Source organism: Gobius niger (genome assembly GCF_951799975.1).
Source record: "Gobius niger genome assembly, chromosome: 14".
Taxonomy (NCBI): Eukaryota; Metazoa; Chordata; class Actinopteri; order Gobiiformes; family Gobiidae; genus Gobius; species Gobius niger.
The window spans coordinates 1634517-1652277 of NC_136865.1; the positions used below are offsets into that span (position 1 = coordinate 1634517).

A 17761-nucleotide genomic window follows, 5' to 3' on the forward strand; every position below is an offset into this window, starting at 1 on the left:
AAGCCGCTGGTCCTGGGACTTGTTTCACACATTGAACCTTTCACCCCCCACTGTAGCCGAGCACATGGTCTCCAGTTCCACTCCAGACTAAAGCGTCTGGACTGGAGAGCAACAGTAGAACGCCTTATTTCAAAGAAAACTGGTTGGAACGTTTTTGTCGCGTTGTTGCTGCAGTTTTGTCACATTTTGGACTTTTTGTGTGACTGTGTTGTTGTCGTGTTTGTAGTTGTGTAGTTGTTGCTTTGTTGTTGGTTTTTGCCACTTTTTTGTGGAGTTTTCATCACGTTTTTGTCCCTTTTTGATGATGTTTTTGTCCCTTTTCTATTGTGTCATTGATGATTTGCCTGATGAACGTCGACTTCATCCTAACAAACTATTTCTGCAAGGTTGGCCGTGTACAGGAAGTATTATTTGTATTTTTACTCAAGTACTCAAAGTTTCTCTTCTATTCTCTCTCTTCAGATTTGGGTAATGCCAAACTGGAGAAGGTAAAGAAATGGTCTTTTATGGAATAAATGAACCTGAATGTCATAAAAAGCATTAGCATTTGGATTAAACCTGGCATTAAATGAAGATATTTATAACTTTTCTCAACAGGGGATCCCATCACATCTGTAAAGCTGTGTAACGGGGGATCCTGTCACATCTGTAAAGCTGTGTAACAGGGGATCCCGTCCCATCTGTAAAGCTGTGTAACGGGGGATCCCGTCACATCCTTAAAGCTGTGTAACAGGGGATCCCATCACATCTGTAAAGCTGTGTAACAGGGGATCCCGTCACATCCTTAAAGCTGTGTAACAGGGGATCCCATCACATCTGTAAAGCTGTGTAACAGGGATCCCATCACATCTGTAAAGCTGTGTAACAGGGGATCCCGTCACATCTGTAAAGCTGTGTAACAGGGGATCCCGTCACATCTGTAAAGCTGTGTAACAGGGATCCCATCACATCTGTAAAGCTGTGTAACAGAGGATCCCATCACATCTGTAAAGCTGTGTAACAGAGGATCCCGTCACATCTGTAAAGCTGTGTAACAGGGGATCCCGTCCCATCTGTAAAGCTGTGTAACAGGGGATCCCATCACATCTGTAAAGCTGTGTAACAGGGGATCCTGTCACATCTGTAAAGCTGTGTAACAGGGGATCCCATCACATCTGTAAAGCCGTGTAACAGGGGATCACATCTGTAAAGCTGTGTAACAGGGGATTCATCACATCTGTAAAGCTGTGTAACAGGGGATCCCGTCACATCTGTAAAGCTGTGTAACAGGGGATCCCGTCACATCTGTAAAGCTGTGTAACAGGGGATCCCGTCCCATCTGTAAAGCTGTGTAACAGGGATCCCATCACATCTGTAAAGCTGTGTAACAGGGGATCCCGTCCCATCTGTAAAGCTGTGTAACAGGGGATCCCATCACATCTGTAAAGCTGTGTAACAGGGGATCCTGTCACATCTGTAAAGCTGTGTAACAGGGGATCCCGTCCCATCTGTAAAGCTGTGTAACAGAGGATCCCATCACATCTGTAAAGCTGTGTAACAGGGGATCCCATCACATCTGTAAAGCTGTGTAACAGGGGATCCCGTCACATCTGTAAAGCTGTGTAACAGGGGATCCCGTCCCATCTGTAAAGCTGTGTAACAGGGATCCCATCACATCTGTAAAGCTGTGTAACAGGGGATCCCGTCCCATCTGTAAAGCTGTGTAACAGGGGATCCCATCACATCTGTAAAGCTGTGTAACAGGGGATCCCATCACATCTGTAAAGCTGTGTAACAGGGGATCCCATCACATCTGTAAAGCTGTGTAACAGGGGATCCCATCACATCTGTAAAGCTGTGTAACAGGGGATCCCATCACATCTGTAAAGCTGTGTAACAGAGGATCCCGTCACATCTGTAAAGCTGTGTAACAGGGGATCCCGTCAAATCTGTAAAGCTGTGTAACAGAGGATCCCATCACATCTGTAAAGCTGTGTAACAGAGGATCCCATCACATCTGTAAAGCTGTGTAACAGGGGTTCCCTTCACATCTGTAAAGCTGTGTAACAACTGTAAGACTGGATGTGCCGCAGGAGGCTCTGTCATCAATCACCTCATGTATGCAGATGACCTGCTTGTGTTCTGTCCGTACAGTGCAGGACTTCAACATCTCCTGAATATCTGTTCACAATATGGCTGTGATAATGATATTAAATATAACGCTGTGAAAAGCTTTATAATGATTGTGAGAACCAAGGATGACCGGTCTCTAACATTCCCTGAGTTCCCCCTGTGTGGCAGTGTTCTTAACATCACAGATGAGATGAAGTATTTGGGTCATTATATCTGTAGTGATCTGACTGATGACCGGGACATGCACAGGCAGCTGTGTAAACTGTACGGTCAATCGAACATGCTGGTCAGGAAACTCTATATGTGTTCTGTAGATGTCAAAGTGACTCTGTTTAAAGCTTTTTGTTCTCCTCTGTACACTGCACAGCTGTGGCCAAGTTTTCAAAAGTCCAGTTGCATATAATGACTCTGTGAGGCGGCTGTTAAAGATGCCCAGACACTGTAGTGCGAGTCAGATGTTTGCTGACTGTGGAGCTCACTCTTGTCCTGCTGCACTTCGTCATTGTTATTTTAAATGTATGTGTAGACTGAGCGACTCTCAGAGCGGCATTATACGGACTCTGGTGTGTCCTGAGATCAGCTCAATGAGATTCACCTCAAAAATGTGGAATCATTGGCGCTCGTGTCTTTATGTGAGTGGCAGCTAGAGAATTGCTGGTGCCTTGTTTTGTTGCTGCAATGATCTGCAGTATTTTAATATTTTTTCTTTTAAACATATATATGGATCATGTGTTCTCACTTGTGTCCTTAATAAAGATTGAATGAATGATGATGATAACAAGTTTAACAATCCCGGCTAAAGAACCTCAGCACTGGTTCTTTAGCCGGGATTGTCCTCATTTAGCTTTTTGGCCTGGGTTTGGTCCTAAATGTCAGTTTGGTTTTGATGCCGCTGATAAAGAGCAAAGAGGACGTTCATTTAAACGGGGCATTAAAAACAAAATCAAAGCCTTACATTCAAAGTGGCTTTAAATGTAAAGGTTTAGGAAAGTGCTGCCATGTTTGACTGGAGTTGATCTGAAACACTTTCCCGTTTAGTCCAGTTCTGTTTCTTCTGTTTGATGAAATGTTTCAAACCTTAATAATGAAATATGTGTTTGAGGCATTAGGACACTTTAAAACCACTGGACATGTGAAAGAGTGAAAGTGCGTCTGACGGTTCCCACAGTGGGGGTGAGGACGCTCCTTTACCCAAATCGTTGCTGCGTTTTGTAGTGTTTTTGTCGTGTTTTCGTCTCTCTTCAGTGTTTTTGAGCTCGTTTGACTTGTTTTGTCGCATTTTTGCCGCGTTTCGTCTTTATTTTTGTCTAAGGGTTTTTTGGGTTCAGGTGGAGGTTAAGAGGTTTGTTTAGATTGGGGGGGGGGGGGCAATTCATTTTCATAAGGGGGTCACATGAGAAGCCTGAATTGAGTCAGAGGGCCGCACTAACAATAACTCAAACTTATATCGGGATATAGGAGTGAATCGCCGGGGCCATAAACAAAAGCTCCAAAATAAAAAAATGTTTTGATTGGGAAAATACATTGAGGATTTTTTTTCAATAAATGAATAATAATGAGCCTGACAGGACTGTAGCCTCATAAAAACACTCACACTTATTGCACTTCACAGGCCTGTGTCACAAGTCTCTGCATTATAGTCAATATTCATTCACTCCACACTCTGTGGTAGTAAACTACTATTGTAGCCACAGCTGCCCAGGTTGTTTATATCCTGATTTCTTATTATGTCAGTGCCCTCCGCTGGACACCTGTGGAATTCTTTCCTTTTATTCTTATTTAATCTGCCCCCTAGTGGCTGGAGTGAGCATTCTGGTCATTTAAAAAAAAATCATAACTCTGCACAGGAATGGGCTCGAGACTTACTTTTTTTTTTTGTGACATACTTATGAATTTATGTCCTACAGGTTATGGGCCGGACTGAATTATCTCGCGGGCTGGATGAAAACACACACACACACACACACACACACACACACACACACACACACACACACACACACACACACACACACACACACACACACACACACACACACACACACACAGCTCTAGAACACCATGTTCCACAGGCGGCGACACAAACCGGCCTGGCTGGATTGGAGTGGAAGAATTATGAACGTCACTGAAAAAGTCACTTTAATATAAATAATTTCAGATGCTTTTGCAATAATTATATTTTATATATTTTATTAACCCCTTGACGCCTGAATTCATTTCCAATTATATAAAACTATAAAACTATATTATCAGTGTTTTTAGATTAGATTTATTAAACACTGACAGAGCAGGAAAGAACAAAATGTTCAACCTGAAACGTGTCTGTTATAACAGAATAAAAACAGCAATAGAAAAACAGATTTATAAAGCAACGTTAAAGTTTATTCTGTGAAAGCTGTGACTGAAAACGGGCCCAGGATGTTTGATCACGAGAGGCTGCTCTCCGTAGGGCTGTGTTTATGTCCCTAACATGTCAACAATACTTCACATTAACCTGGACCCAGCACATTTTCTCCAGTTCGGCTTTACCCAAATCCATGTTTGTCATGTTTTTTGTGTCACTTTTTTGTTGCTCTTTCATCTCTTTATTTCATTGCTTTTTTACGTGTTATTGTTCATTTTTTTGTTGCTTGTCGACACATTTTTGTTGAATTGTTGATGTGTTTCCATCTTTGTTTTTATCGCTACTTCGAGGTTTTGTTTTAAGCTTTTAGATTTGGGTAAAGCCACACTGGAGAAACTGTGCTCGGTTCAGGCGGGAGTTAAAGAGGTTAAAGGCCCCATACCTGACTCTGATTTTATTATTACACAATTATTATTATACAAAGAGGCTTCATTCTGACGTGTTTAAACTCTTCCCTGTCACAGAGAAGCTCTGGGTTTTTCTACAATGATCTGAGTTTACAATATTATGAGAAATACCTCAGGCCTTTAATGAACAGTAACACAGTCACATGATGACATTATGTTACAAATATCTTCATATCAGACCTGATGTTTGAGCAGCAGGTTGTTCCTTCAAATCAACCTCCTCAAGTGTAAAGTATCCCATAATAAGCATGTCGTGAATAAACCAGAGCCTGAAAGATTCATTCATCTGTTTGGATTTCACTAAATATTCTTAAAATGACTGAATATTATTTTTAATAATATTATAATTATATTATTATTTTGAATATTTCAAAGATAAGATACAACATGATTATTCTGTGAGAACATGAACCTTTTACCACCGACTGAACATTTAGTAAATATTAATTCCTCCAAATATTGATTGACTGACTGAAGTTGAGGCCAAAGTCCTCCTAAAGTGCTTTCCTCTGACAGTCATGGAAATGTAAATGATGAGGCCGTTTTCCTCCATTTATTCATAACTTAAGGCTCAACAAAAAACGACAACATCCTTCACAATTTAGGCCGGGTTTAAAAAAGGAAACCAGCGTCATTATTTTATTGACTTATTTATTTAAAAAATAAATAGTTTTGAGGAGAAAACGAATATTAAAATAGCCTGTGTCTGTGCTGACCCACATCCCAGTAATTCTAAGAACTCCTCTGTCCTTTATTGCTGCTTCTGAAGAGGCGCACTCCGCCATTTTCTAACCCGGGGTCTGAGCCAAACGGAGCCACATTCTGGGTCAACGGATTCAAAACAATGATTGATATTTTCACCCAAATCAGAGCCTCGCGGCCCGAGGCCGGAAACGCAGAGGAAGTTTGTAAAAGTCAGACAAAAGGAGCAAAACTAAGCCCTAAGTCAAACCTCAGCCAGAGGTCCAACATGGCGATCCTCCCAAAGTTTGCTGACCGCTCCACTCTGCGTCAGCGCGTCAGGTATTATATAGAATAATACAAATAATAATTATATATATATACATATATATATATATATGTGCTCTCACCGAGTGTGTCCGGGCTCCACAGCATGTCCCGCTACAGCTCAGCTCTAAACTATGGAAATGCTGAGCTGCGTGTCCCCCCGGGAACATGCCGTCCCAAACCGCCCTATGCGTCCCTTGCGCGCGCACTCGTGTGCCTATGGAATCTGTGCGTACGGGGGCGGGGCCGCTTCCGTACATTCCTCTGCGCGTGCACAAGGGGGAAGTCTGATGTTGTGCCAAACAGACCGTATAGATGCCCAGGAGTGTCGGAGAAAGTGGGTCATAATAAAACGAGGGGTCCAGGAGCGTTTGAACGCACCATGGTGTATTTACGCTCCGGACGCTCGCGCTGCTTTGGAACTTTACGCCACAGCAGATGCTCCGGGGAAGTTGTGGGCCCGTGCAGAGGACTCGGGAGTCTCTGCGGCTCCACGCTCCAGTGCGCGCCTGGGAGAGGGGGGGACAGGGGGTTCAGGGGGGAGGGAGGGGGGGAGAGCTATAGTCGTTGGCGCGCGGATTCATATAGAAAGCACAGGTTCCGGAGCCAATGGAGGAGCGCGCACAGGCCGATCCCAGGCGGCGCGATCATTGGGCCAGCGGCTCGGCCAATCAGCGCGGGAGGAAGGGGGGGTTCGTGTGGGTGAGGAGAGAGAGAGGGGAGAGAGGGGGAGGGGGGAGGCTGCTCCTCGTGCTCAGGCTTCGAGCAGACCTTCGGCCCTGCAAGTGTCGAAATCAGAAGTGTTTTGTGTTTGAAACCTGCAGAGGAGGAGGAGGAGGGGGAGTGAGGGGGGTGAGGAGGAGGAGGAGGAGGAGGGGAGGGGGGGTGGGGTGAGGAGGAGGGGTGAGGGGGAGGGGGGGAGGAGGAGGCCCTCAGAGGCAGCAGCGAAAACTAAAGCTCCATTTAGAACTTGTTTAGAGAAACATGGAGGCTACAATAGGTTCCTCTGGAGCTCGTTCTCTGCGGGACGTCCTGGTTAAATTAAGGTGAATGAAAATAGATTTGGGGAAAGAAACCCCTATGTCCTAAAGTAAGATCATGTTTCAACTGGGAGTAAATAAACAACAGTTTAGGTCCTTTAACTAAAACTTCATTTGCAAACACAGAGCAAATACTCAAAGTTTGCTTGAGTTTATTTGTATCTTATTTTAGTTTAAAGATGACGTCACTTTAATGTGGCCTGTGGAGGACGTGAGAAACTCTTCCAATGATGTCAAATTCATTCAGAATAATTATTTTATTAAAATGTGATTATTATAGAAAATAAAACGGTTTTTCCTTATTGCAATTGTTTGTTAATAAACGATATTAAACTCAATAATCCTGTGTTTGTATTTCGTTCATTTAAAGACCGTCACGTGGCCATAAAGCATCAGAAGGACCGGTTTTAATCCAAATGTTCTCAAAAGCACTTTTGTCTATGAAGGTCCTGCCACAAAACCGGGTTCAAATAAATCTGTTTTTAAAGAACAATTGAAGAAGTACATTTGTGTTGAGGATGCAGAGTTTATTTTATATCTGATATAAAAATACTACAGATTCTGTAGTATTTTTGTTCATGTAAAGCACAGCTAATGGGGATCCGAATCATAAACTAAAGGCAAGTATAAAACAGATAAGTTGGATAAGAATAAAGGGCAGCAGGGACAGTTTGACTCTGAATGTAAAAGCACATTTACTTTGAAGTAAATGAGTCAAAGTAAAAAGTACTGTGTGGTCAAAGTATGTCTCCAGTACGTGTACTTGTACATCGTGTACCGGCTGAAATAACTGAAACATGTACTCTGAAGATCGGGGTGGGGAGTACTCCAGTACAAATACTTTTACCTCCAGTAAATCTGTGACAAACCAACCCAGACAAATGAACCTTTGACCCGCAGGTCATTAGAAGCTCCAGAAGTTACGCTGACGACGTAAAACATGTCATTTACAAAACACAGTGACGTTTAGAGTTTATGACGTCATTGCGTTTTCATTTCAGAGCAAATGGCCCACACGTCTTAAACACTGGCTTCACACAGAATGGACTGATTTAGATGACGCAGGCCTAACGTCCGTCCTGACCACCCTGCAGCTCGGACACTCGCTCCATGAACTGGCCTTAGACCCAGATGAGCCCTGACCCCTCCCTCTGCTCACAGTATGGCCGCTGAGCCATGTGCGCCTCCCCCCGAAACACCAAACCCTGCAAACCCAGCGCGAGCCCCTCAGCCCGGGCTCCGGCGGGACTCTGGGCTTGGGGCTCCGGGGCCCGTGGAGCGCGCAGACCACTGTCCTCTAACCCGGGCCCATCACACACATTAGAGCATTATTTATGAATGGCCCCACCCCCCGCTCTGCACTTCGCTCATGTCCTCCTCTCCTATGGGCCTGCGCGCTGGCGTTTTACTACGCCGCGCCGGACCAATCAGCGCGCGGCTCCACAGAGAAAGGCACAGCGGTGTGACTCTAGTAGCAACGCACGGAGTCCCTTCACGCACCAGGCTTTTCCCAACGCCAACACCGGCCCTCTCCTCTCCGCCGTGCATCCTCCGTGCCTCCCCGGCGGTCCCCACCCTTCTTCCTCTCCTCCCCGGACCCGCTCTTAATTGAGCAATTGGGATTCCCCACGTGTGGGCTCATTTGGAGTTTGAACACGTGGCTCATTCAAAAAAAAAAAAAAAAAAAAAAAAGGCAGCGATCCCCCCCCACCCCCCAAACCCCGCTTCTCCTCCTCCTCCTCCTCCTCCTCCGCGGCGACTGTGGACCCAGAGGCGGGCGCCAGCCGTAACCCAGACCGTGCCACACTCTCTCCAACGCGGAGCTACCGGGGAAGACACCAGGGGAGTTCCACAACTGAGCCCTTCTTTCCTTCCGAGGGCGAAGGAGCGCGGACGCACAGCCCTGTATCTGCGGCGCTCGGTGGGAAGCACGCCGCGACCACTCCGTAGTAGTAGTAGTAGTAGTAGCAGTAATAGTAGTAGGAGCAGTAGGAGCAGTGAAGACGATTTCGGAATCTACTCCCAACTTTTCCAGTCAGAGCAGCGAACCTCACGTCCCCGCCGGGGCCTGCAAACATGAACAAGCTCTACATCGGCAACGTGAGCGCAGAAGCCACGGAGAAGGACTTCGAAAGTATCTTTGAGGAGAAGCAGATCCCCTACAGCGGCCCGTTCCTCCTCAAAACCGGCTACGCGTTCGTGGACTGTCCGGACGACAAGGCTGCGATGAAGGCCATCGACGCCCTCTCAGGTGAAGTGGCTTCTCTGTAGCGTAGGATGCGTGTGTGTGTGTCCCCAATGGCCGCGGAGGGCGGAGGGCATGTGGCCGCGCGGGGCTGGAGGGGCATCCTCCGCTTCTTGGCCTTTTGACACGGCAGCTCACACACCGGTCTGAGGGGGAGGCTCAGTGTGTGTGTGTGTGTGTGTGTGTGTGTGTGTGTGTGTGTGTGTGTGTGTGTGTGTGTGTGTGTAGAAGTTTGGACAGAACCGGTGATCCAGTCTTCGCTCATCCCCCCACATCCACCACCCCGGAGGCTTGAACCGTAGGCCCCTGCAGCCCCCGGGCCCCTCCGCAGCTCGAGCACCATTTGTCTTGTGTTCTAAGCGTTGGAACCCTCCTCTAATGTTGCCCAAAGACCCGCACACTTGACTACGGCTCCCGTTTGTGCAGGAGCTCGTGGCGTAAAAGTAGGTCACGTCTTTATTTACTAATGGCACCGATAATACAGAGTCTTCCCCAGCCCGAGCAGGAGGTTACACTCCCTGGAGCAGAGGTGTCATGTCTGAGGCCACACTGGCGAGGAGGCGAGGAGCAGGAAACGGGGGCGATGAATGAATGAAACTCATGGCTGTCGTGTTTTTTTTTGTTTTGTTTTTTTTTAAATGTATTTCTTGTTTTAGGTAAAGCTGAGCTTCACGGGAAAACGCTGGAAGTGGAACACTCGGTCCCTAAACGCCAAAGGTAGGCACCAGTTTACTACACGAGTGTTTTTATCCTGTGCCGGGGTCACCGGGGCAGGCGCGTTACTCCCCCGCGCACAGGCCGGAGCTCTTCTGGAATTCACCCGCAGTCGACGGGGTTTTGACCTTTCCTCCCCCCCCCCGTGACTCCGCTTCTTTTCTGGGGGTCACACTGTGGAGAGGGGCGTTGTGCAGCGTGCTGTGCTGGTCCTCGCCATGCGCCCCCGCTCTCTGGACCGTAGCTGCTGCTGCTGCTGCTGCCGCCGCTCGGTCCTCGCGCGCTCTCGGTGCGTTTCAGGGCTTTGTGTTTTGAAATGGACTTTTTTTTTTGGATCATTTCCCCCCACGTCGGTTGTGCCCGGGTTGAACGGGCCTACACGCCCCTGGACACGAGTGGGAGCCGAGTACTGGCTGCTAGCACAGGGGAGTCGTCCATGACGGGGGGAGGATACGTGTAGGCTGTGTCCGTGCTGCTTCCGCCCCTCCGCCCTCGTTAGGTTTCAAGCTTTCACATGGATTTACCCCCCCTCCTCCCCTCCCCACCCCCCACCACAAAAAAAAACAAAACAAAACAAATCTCCTGTTGCTGTATTTTCCACGATTTGGAACTGATTTGGTGCTGTTTTAATTGGATTTCACGGCCGTGTGTCAGCTGTGGGCCTGGTGCGCGCAGAAGCCCCAGTGTTCCAGCGCGCAGAGTTCCAGAATGCGCTTTTTGCACTTTGATCTGGCCCGGTTCGGCCCCCGTGACGAGGGCTCGGGTCGAGTTTGGATCCACGTGTGTTTGCGTCGAGCCCGTGGCCGCAGCTCTGACCTGAAACAAGTTCGATCGTAAACTGCGCGTGACGTGGAGCTGAAAATGGCGGAGGGGGAGCGGGAGCTGGTGCTGCTGTTGGGCCCGAGTTTCCCCCAAACTTTTCAGGTTGCGACCCCCCCCCCCCCCACAACACAGGACCCCCCCTTAACCATAATAGTGTGTGAACGGGCCCCCAGCTCGGTGCCTCGTGGGCCCTCGGTGTTGGGAACCGTGTGTGTGTGTGTGTGTGTGTGTGTGTGTGTGAGAGACACTGGTTAAAAACACTGGGTCACATGTCAACTCGTTACCAACATTTTTCTATTTGAGCTTTTAGTGCCGTATCAGATCCATTTAGTCGCTATTGGAGCTTTCTTTATTTGAGAGGTTTTCATTTGAATTACGGTCTTCATTTATTCTATTTATATTTATATTATCTTATATTATACTGTATCAGCTTCTTCGCCACTTCCCGTTTACTGTCTAACATTTCCTGATGAATCTGTCCATTTTTGTCTTTGTTTCAACACTGTTTAAAGCTTAGTTTCCTGTTACACATGGGTTCAAATACAAAGTGTTAATTCATTGAAATCGTAAATGGAATTCAGTGTTATTCTAATCTAATATATAACATTATATAGTGTTATGCTGCAGAAATGTATTTATTTGGCTACAACATCTCTTTTCCTGACACAACGGCCTTCACTTCCGGGTCAGCAGCTTTTAAGACATTACTCAAATATTTAGCATTAACTGTGACCATTGAAAGTGCACCTGGTTTAACTCAGTCTGGAATGACTGTATACAAAGTGTCTGGCTACTGTTAAATGACACCAGTATGCTGTCGTGGTACCATGCTGTCGTGGTACCATGCTATTGTGGTACCATGCTGTCGTGGTACCATGCTGTTGTGGTACCATGCTGTCGTGGTACCATGCTGTCGTGGTACCATGCTGTCGTGGTACCATGCTGTCGTGGTACCATGCTGTCGTGGTACCATGCTGTCGTGGTACCATGCTGTCGTGCTACCATGCTGTCGTGCTACCATGCTGTCGTGCTACCATGCTGTCGTGGTACCATGCTGTCGTGGTACCATGCTGTCGTGCTACCATGCTGTCGTGGTATCAGGCTGTCGTGGTGCCATGCTGTCGTGGTACCATGCTGTTGGTCCAGGGCCGGCACTAAAGTGACTGGGTTGTTTCAGCTCAAATAAATGCTACACATTTAAAAGAAAAAGGTCTTTTATGGAATAAATAAACACTATTGTTTTGTTTGCTGGTTCTAATCATATTTGACATATTTGAGTGTGTTTAAGTGCCGGTAATGGCGCCCAGCCCTATTTATTATTTATTTCTATATATTTAAGATAAAAGGGGAAGCGTGTCAGTAAATGTCTCGGGTTCATTTCCATGTGCAGACCCGCTCGCAGGTGGATGTACAAACAAAACATAAAAACACACTGGACATGTACACAGAGCTGAAACCGTGAAGAAGTAGTTGATATAATGTATAATGTAATAATATATAATGCTATAATAAGATATAGTGTTAATCTGCAAGCACACACTAACCTCTAAGGCACTGATCTACAGCAGCAGCCGGGCAAATGAATGTTTAGTAATACCATTTGAATATATATCTTTAATACCACAAATGCAGAAACATTTTGAATATTTACAAATCGTACCAAATGAAATATGCAAAAGATCTTCTAATGATATTCTTTAATATATTCTATGATATTCTATGATATTCTATGATATTCTATGATATTCTATGATATTCTATGATATTCTATGATATTCTATGATATTCTATGATCTTCTAGTGATATTCTATGATATTCTATGATATTCTAAACCTCATGGTCCTCGACAGGAGCTGAAGATGGTGTCAGGGACTTTTAGACTGCAGTGTTTTGTCAAATGTCTGCAGTAAAAATACAGTATTGTCCTGAATCAGCTCACATAACGGCAAAACGTGGACCCCAAATGAGATGTGAACCCGCGTAATGGAGGTACTGGTGAGCGGGGCCCCTCACATTCCTGTCCACACATCAGCTGGGGGCCCGGCCAGTCGCAGCGCTTTAACCTTTGAACTTGTGTCGGAGGAAGTGGCGTGGTGTGGTCCTCTGGAGCTGCTGCAGTCACACCACGCGGTACAGGATGTGGGTCTGAGCGGGGGCCTCGGCTCCTGGGGACCGGTACTTTTCTATACACAGTTCTTTAATGATACGTAAGATTTCAATAGCAACACCTGAATGAGATAGAACTATAATACACTGATGTTAAATATAATATATAAAAGACATTTTATTTTAGATATCATTTATATGAGCTGAAACAGTCCTTTCCTTAAATGCTGCCCCTGTGACTTTGTTTTTTTCGGTACACACAGTAGTTCCTAAACATTTTTAACAGGGTTGTAAAATTCTGGGGATTTTCAATTTTGGAAATTTTCCGAGGGAATTAACAAACCCGAAGGTGTTTAGATACTGATATAAACTCAAGTTTCAAAATGAGATTTGATAATTCTACACTGAAATATCTATCGCAGCAGAGATGAGCTGAGAAATGTGTCGCTGATACGAACAAGGGCATTTGCAAATAGAACAGACTTATTCCATGTTCGGATCCGTCTTGCATATATTCATCATTATAATTATGTATAATGTATAATTAAATATGTTGTTTTAAAAGTCTATCATTTAAGTCGCCGCTCTGATTGGTCAGGCCTTTGTGTTATCTTTCCCTTCACAAATTTAAACCAGACTCTATCATGACTTGTTCACAGAAAATATATGGCTAATCTCTGCCCTCTCTGCTCAGCCCACATGCCTGAATATGATTTGAAAACACTCAATAAATCATATATTTTTCTCATATTTTTGTCAATATTGTACTGCTCAATTTTTCAAGTTTGATTTGCACAACAGTTTTCCCCATACATTCTTTCTTATTACCTAAATGACAGGAGCGAGGCCTTTTTGGATTCACGAGGCTGTCACTTAGAATAATAATCTTACTTGTTTTGGGCATTGTTGTGATTTACCGGTGCTGGTTTAGCCTTGGAAGAAGCAGCTACACCAGATAAAGTCCTCATGTGTAAAGTCCACAGACGATCAGGACGCACATCCGAAAAGTGCAGGAAATAATATGAAAATAGATCCAAGTCTTGCCGTAAGTGTTTCCATGTCCAGGTAAAAGTTTATTCCCACGGTTGAAACACAGCCACGATCTTTCCGCTGTCGCTTCTTAACTTTGGTCTGATCTTGTAAAAGTGAAAGTTAACAGGAAGCACATGAACTGCTGCTTTTTACTCTCACTTCTGTGTGGACTGAACTGAGAGGCCAATCAGAGGAGGGCAGGCGTTATTCACGTCTATTTTAGAAATTCGTTTAGGAAAATATTTACAAGAGTTTTCTATTGCTGTTCAATATAAAAGGCAAATATAAAATATAGAATAATGACATAAGTATTTTTTGTAGATTAACGCTCTGCCCCGCCTAATGGCGGACACAAAGGTTTTGATGCAGGACTAAAGCTCAGTGATATCAGGCAGTGATTGTTGCCACATGAACAAAAATGTCCTCGGCGACTCCCATAACCACCCAGACCCGTTACCCGAAAGTCACTTGAAACATAAACTTGCGGGGGCTGCCCCTCCCTAAATGAACCAGTCTCGGAACTGGTCTGGTCATATTGAAATCCCCTTTAATAATAGTTCATCAATTGTTTAGCCAACAAAAAAACAAACAAAGCATTTTGACAGTTTAGAATTTTGGAAAATTCCACACATTTTGGAGCAGTGTGCCCCAGTACCTGCCCCAGTACCAGCCCCAGTACCTGCATCAGTACCAGCCCTTAGTACCAGCCCCAGTACCAGCCCCTGCACCAGCCCCAGCACCAGCCCCAGTGTTCCCCAGTACCAGCCCCAGTACCAGCCCCAGTACCAGCCCCAGTACCAGCCCCAGTACCGGCATCAGTACCGGCCCCAGTACCAGCCCCAGTACCGGCCCCAGTATGCCCCAGCACCGGCCCCGGTGTTCCCCAGCACTGGCCCCGGTGTTCCCCAGTACTGGTCCTAGTGTGTCCCAGTACCAGCCCCAGCACCGGCCCCGGTGTTCCCCAGCACCGGCCCCGGTGTTCCCCAGTACCAGCCCCAGTATGCCCCAGCACCGGCCCCGGTGTGCCCCAGCACCGGCCCCGGTGTTCCCCAGTACCAGCCCTAGCGGGAGCCACTGCCTGCTGTTCGGGGACATGTTCAGGGCAGAGCTGCTCTTTTTGGGGGAAAAGGAAACATTGCCTGACTAATCCTGCATTGTTTTTCTTTAAACACTGTAGAAAGATCAGATTCCTGTTGCAAATGGCTTCAAATCGGTATTATTTGATAAAAATGCAGATATTTTGTCTGGTCTAGTCCTGTAGAAAACATAAATACTAATTCTAGTATATTACTTAAGCTGATCCAATCATAGTTTTTGTCCCAGCTTTGATTAGTGCTCCTTTGATTAGCTTTGACCAGTGCTCCTCCTGTGACCAAAACAGTGAAGATGGCGGCCGCGACACAACGATCTTTCACAAAGGAAAAAAAAAAAGAGTGGTGCGCACTGAATGGGTGCTGCTGCCGGATGCTCTCTCATCGAATGCAATTTCTCCATCTGTGAGATCAATAAAGTACCATCTTATCTTATCTTATTAGTTGCAATTAGCATGCTGTTGCTAGCTGAAGAATTTTGCACGATGATGAAAAATACAACTGCGGAGGTTAAAACTAAGCGATTGAATTCTGACCTGCAGCATGTCCATATCGCCGGAGGTTTAGTGAAGCTTGTATTGAACACATTTGTAGCTGATCAGTTTCCGTGGCGATGTTTGTCCCTGAGGGAGCTGTGGGAGCTCGTTTTAAAGCCCTGACTTCGCTCTTTCCAATCCACCTTCAGTCCTGGAGATATCAGCTTTTTTCGGCGTTAGATTGGCCAATATTGTAAAATCCCCAAATATCGTCCTGATCTATCGGCCTCCAGTATTGAGACGAGACAGTTGTTTTTCAGGAAATTGTGCCGAAACGAGGCTAAGATTGAACTAAATTAGGAAAGTAAAATGGAGCTTTTACATCTTCATTTCCTGTTGGACAGAATGGTTCTGTTGGAGCTGCAGGATGTGGAGCTCTGTCGGAGAGAGAACTGGAATGGTGAATACTGAATATGATGGAGCGATGTAGTGTTTTTAAGGGGAATTGTTCCGGTGTGGCCTGTGTGGGACGTGCCCTGTCACTGGCTTTGTCCCACCCTGGTCCAAAAAGATCTGCTAACGGAACACACTTCAGAGGCAAAGGAAGTGACGCTGCAAAATGAAAAAGGAAGATACTGTATGTGTCATCCAGGGGAGAGGGGATGGTCTGCTGAGGAGGGGGGGGGGTTTACTGACTGAAAATAAATCAAATAGTAGACATTGAATTGATACAGGATGGGTTTCATCAAACAGATCCAGTCCTTGGTGCTCCATGAAGCAGTGACGTTTGCCTGAATGTTTAAGTCAAATCATAGAAATTTCAAGATTCAGTTTTTCTATTTGACTAAAGCTTGACAAAAACAAAAGCTTTTTTATTTGCTCGTCTCCTCAGATGCGTCACAATCAGGCAGGGCGGTCTGAAATCTCTCATTTACGGCAAAAGGCCACAAGTATCCGTCACATTCTCCTCCTCCTCCTGCCCCTTCCTCATCGGCTGATATCGCTTCACTGAAATTCCAACACATTGACCATCTCTGACCCGACGTCTTTCACGCTTGTCACTGGTGGACGATGCGGCGGAGCGTGTCCTCCGACGGTCAGCGGTGACTCGGAGTTCAGTGTGAGAGCATTCATGGAGGAGAACATCTGTTTTCTGTCACGCTGGTGCTTGAAATGGACAGAACCCCACGCTGCGGCGATGGAGAAGGTGCTCTGAGGAACGGGCCCCAGCGGACACAGCGCCGGGGCCAAACCAAAAGGCGGGTTAGTTTATCACTTTGGTTTGCATTGAGAAAAAGAGACGCTCTGGAGGAGCAGACGGGGCCGCTGGCAGGAAGTGAGCCTGGGTCTTCACGTTTAGACTATTGTAATAGTTTGCTTTCATGCGAGTATTCTGACCCGCACCCCCCCCATTCTAAAAGAACTTCATTGGCTGTCGCATAGGGTCAGTCACCTCCAACACTGTTTGCCTGATATTTCTTTACATTATAATATAGCACTGCTGTTTTTTGGTTCTTTAGTCAAGAGAATACTGTAAGTATGAATAACAGGTGCAACGGGCACTAATGAACTTTAGGTTTAAGTGAAGTATGATCAAATATGGTGCCTGCCTTTTTCATGCTGTCATTTCACTACGTCCTCCAAAATTTCATACATATTCATACTTTTAAGTATAGTTTTAAAGGGATTTTTCAGGATTTTTGACACAGGCCTCAATTCCTCGTTATCCAGAGTGTTGCTGATTTCTGGAGATATTTTTTTTGTAATTCATGAAGTTCTTATGTTTGAAGAGTTTTGTGGCGCTAGGCTAATGCAAGGCTAGCACATTTCTATGGTATCAGCTAGCCTGCATTAAAAACAGTGTGACCCGCTCCACAGAGCACCTGAGGCAAATCACTTATAACACCAGACTAACCATATAAATGTCTGTGTCCATAGAATAATTATAACCATTTTGCATTTATAATTAGGGCTGTGCAATTAATCGAAATTCGATTACAATTTCGATTATTACACTAAACGATTACAAAATTAGCATCATCAACAAAAACAAAAAAATCATTTATTTTTTTTCCTCCATGATTTTTTTTTATTTTTTTTGCAAAGCAGACTTGCATTATTTCATGGCGCTGGGATTATTTTCCCTTCGCATGCTGCCTGACATAAAAACAAACAGCGCTGTGTGATGATGTCATCAGGCTGCGCTGCTCAGTTTACTTGCGCAGGTGTGAGGGCTGGCCAGCAGGGGGCAGGTGTGAAACAGAGACCTCTCCTTATATTAATCGAGGCATACATGAATCATT

At 45.6% G+C, this 17761-nt stretch overlaps 1 protein-coding gene across 2 annotated transcripts in view; it reads left to right on the top strand.

The window, feature by feature from the left end:
* Window positions 1–8690: 8690 nt before the first annotated feature.
* Window positions 8691–17761, top strand: part of igf2bp3 (insulin-like growth factor 2 mRNA binding protein 3) — a 37994-nt gene continuing 28923 nt past the window's right edge. For both annotated transcript variants that reach the window (XM_079570549.1, XM_079570550.1), the window contains exons 1-2: window positions 8691–9222; window positions 9873–9933. In XM_079570549.1, coding sequence (XP_079426675.1) covers window positions 9048–9222; window positions 9873–9933 — 236 coding nt within the window. In that variant the 5' untranslated portion in view covers window positions 8691–9047. The remainder of the gene's footprint in view (window positions 9223–9872; window positions 9934–17761) is intronic.